The 3,061-nt window shown below is 46.5% G+C and overlaps 2 protein-coding genes across 2 annotated transcripts in view; one reads left to right on the top strand and one right to left on the bottom strand.

Annotated features, from left to right (window-relative positions):
- LOC112212890 overlaps positions 1–1,506 on the bottom strand; it is a 13,403-nt gene extending 11,897 nt beyond the window's left edge. Inside the window, exon 1 of the mRNA XM_033320845.1 lies at positions 687–1,506. Coding sequence (XP_033176736.1) covers positions 687–712 — 26 coding nt within the window. The 5' untranslated portion in view covers positions 713–1,506. The remainder of the gene's footprint in view (positions 1–686) is intronic.
- LOC100747449 (GATA zinc finger domain-containing protein 10) overlaps positions 1–3,061 on the top strand; it is a 26,947-nt gene that overhangs the window by 5,839 nt on the left and 18,047 nt on the right. The gene's annotated exons all lie outside the window — the stretch shown is intronic.

The following is a 3,061-nucleotide window of genomic DNA, read 5'->3' as shown; positions in this document are numbered from 1 at the left end:
CGAGCCGTGTTTCCCCGTGCTCCCCTGTGCCTCCCCCGTTCTTCCCCGTGCTTGCTTTCCTCCTGTTTCTCTTTCGCCTCTTTCTCTCTCTCGTTAAATCAATAAGCCATTCGGTCTGCTGCCACACTAGCGACGGGGCACTTTGCCCGATTTTGTTTCCGATCGGATTCCCTTTTCTGCCTAATCTCTGGACGAAACGGCGAACGACAGAGAGAAATCTTTCCGTCTGTTTTTCGTAAACGCGGCGACGCGAAGAACAAAGAACGGTCAAGGCGAAGACGTTACGGGGGCAACGTTCGCAGTGATGGGATATCGAGACAGCGCGCCGCGGTCGCGTCGCAGCGCCGAGACGGCGATGACGAAAAAATAGAGCAACGAGGTACGCTTATACGGCCTATGTCTATAGAAAGCATTGGGATCTTGAGAAGAAGAGGAAGAGAAGGAAAGAAAGAAGGAAAGAAAGAAGGAAGGAAAGAAAGAAAGAAAGAAAGAAAGAAAGAAAGAAAGAAAGGGAGAGAGAAGTAACTAACGGTAGGTAGCAAGTTGGTAAAGCAAGCGAATAAAGCGTAACGGAGAACCGAGTTCGTTCGTATTCGAAAGTTTCAGAGCAAACTCGGCAGCGAGGCAGTCGAATACAATGGCCAGGCAGAAGTTTCCGCGAAACTAAACAAGTTTATTTAACTTACCTCGGCACACCGGTTCCCATCCCCATTCTCCCTCGACTCTTCTAGAGTCGCATCTCTGCGTGGAATCTGCCCTGCGAACTCCTTTCTCCGAACCCTTCCACCTCCCATCAAATAGGCTTCTTCTTCGCCTACTCGACCATCTTTCTCCTTTTCTCTACTCTCTTTTATCTTCTCTCTCTCTCCCTCTCTCTCTCTCTCTTCCCATCTCATCTCATCTCATCTCATTTCGTCTCGTCTCGTCTCGTCTCGTCCCATCTCGTCTCCTCTCATCTCGTTTTATCTTATCTCGTCTCATCTCATCCCATCTCGTCTCATCTCATCTCATCTCATCTCATCTTACCCCAATTCCTCTCTACCATTCTCCTTCTCCTTGCGCTTCTCCGCTTATCCTACTTGCATGGACTGCTCGCCTCTGTACCTGCAATAACGGCAAGTTTTCCGAAAGTTTCCGACAGATTAACGACTATTGGAATTGTTCGAGTTATGGAAGAGAGAAGCGCAGCAGCAGTGGCAGCAGCGGTAGAAGCAGCAGCAACAGCAGCCGTGGTAGCGAAAAAGGGATTACGAAGGCGAAACGACACGATCTCAGCGTCCGAATACCGATCGATAAATTTCAATCGATCGTTCGATATTGCTCGATCGATGATGCAAGAACAAAGCAGTGCTAGTTTACGTCTACGTAGCGGAGAAACACGATCTACGTACGATATATCCACATATATTTTACGTACTATGATATTCGAGAAAGTTTCATCCGATGTTCGAAAAATAAACGCCGTCGATTATTTTAGTTCGATATCGACATCGTTTTATCGTTACCGTTGGGGTATATCACCGGTCGTAACTACGCATCGACCAACGAACGATTTAAAAGCAAGAAGAAATATAGCACTGTATTTTAGCCATCTTCGTACGCTCGTACTTTCGTTAGTTAAATCGACGAAAGCGATACCGTTCGAAATACCGTTTGAAAACAGGAAAGGTAAGAAAGGGAAAAGTAAAGAAAGTATAGAAACGGAGGGGAGGAGGTTAAACAAAGAGAGAAAGATACGATAAAAGAAAGAGAAGAAAGCGGAGGATACCATTTGGAGGAAAATGAAAGAGATGGGATGTCGAGAGTGGAGTTTCTATATGTACAGCGAGTACATGCCGCGAAATGGGATACATATGTATATGTACGTGCTGTATATCTTCTTTATGGCAACCATTAACATATTTTTTGCTGTGCGTATTACCATACAATAGTGGCGCAAATATTACAACTTATGGTCGTAAATCAAAGCGGGGGGAGGGGTGGCCTGGAAGACGAAATGCTGGGAAAGGAAGGGAAGAGAACGGAAATAGGAATGGGGAATAGGAACAAGAATGGGAACGGGAATGGAAGAGAGAAAAAAAAAAGAGCGAGCACCGGAGAAAGAGAGAAGGAGGGAAAGAGCTAAGGGGGGAGTTAACGTTAGGTATAGCAGAAACCAGGCTGTCCCGGTGAAGCTTGGTAAAATAAGTCAATTCGTTCGTTTTCATCGTGGACAAGACATCGAGAGTCGAGAATACGTTGGTAGTGATTGTACATACAAGGTCGTTGACACCAGGACTACATCGCCAAACGAATATCCGATAAACGAGGATATAATGTTTGCATAACGGTCAAAGTTACATCGCGTAGAAGCAAAGCAAACGTCAGGAATGTAAAGACGCGGTAAAGTGTTGATAGTCGACGTTTCGCAAAGTATGTATCTCTTTCCACGAGAATTATGAAACGCGCGAGTTACCGATCATCGGGAGAAAAGAGCACGTATTATCTCGCGTAGTCATAACCACGGCGAAACGTACGAACGAGGCACGTTCTTCCTCACGCTATCTTCCCTATTTTTCGTTTCGTTTCCTTTTGTTAGCGATGAAAGGTGTATCGACGTTATTTCGTCTCTGGTATGGTCGGACTATGCTACGCGCATATTCTTCGTTCGTATTCTCCAGCGCATTAAAACGGAAACGTTGGAGAAATTTCAGATAATGTTCAATAGTAAATTAAGATATAATAACTTTCGTGAAAGTTGTACGCCGGCAAGGAGATGGAAAAGAAGAAAAAGGCGGTGGAGGTAGTGGGACGAGGGGGGTAGGGAACTCCATTAACTTTTATTTCTCCGGGAAAGTAACTTTACCCCCTCCTGTATTTCCCCTCCGTCCCCGCCTAAGACGACCACCCATCGCCTCCCTCGTCCTCCGTCTGTTCGTTCCACCATTCCTCTCATCCCTCTGCCGCTTCACCTCGTTCACATCCCATCGTCGTTTTGCGTTCGCTGCTGCCTGCCTCCTCCACCTTCTCCACCTCCACCTCCTACACCTCCACCACCGCCATCTCTTCCTCCTCCTCATTC

The sequence above is a fragment of the Bombus impatiens genome, unplaced genomic scaffold (genome assembly GCF_000188095.3).
Source record: "Bombus impatiens unplaced genomic scaffold, BIMP_2.2 scf_0361, whole genome shotgun sequence".
In the NCBI taxonomy this organism is placed as follows: Eukaryota; Metazoa; Arthropoda; class Insecta; order Hymenoptera; family Apidae; genus Bombus; species Bombus impatiens.
The sequence above is the reverse complement of the archived record's forward strand: the minus strand, read 5'-3'. Positions and strand labels throughout refer to the sequence as shown.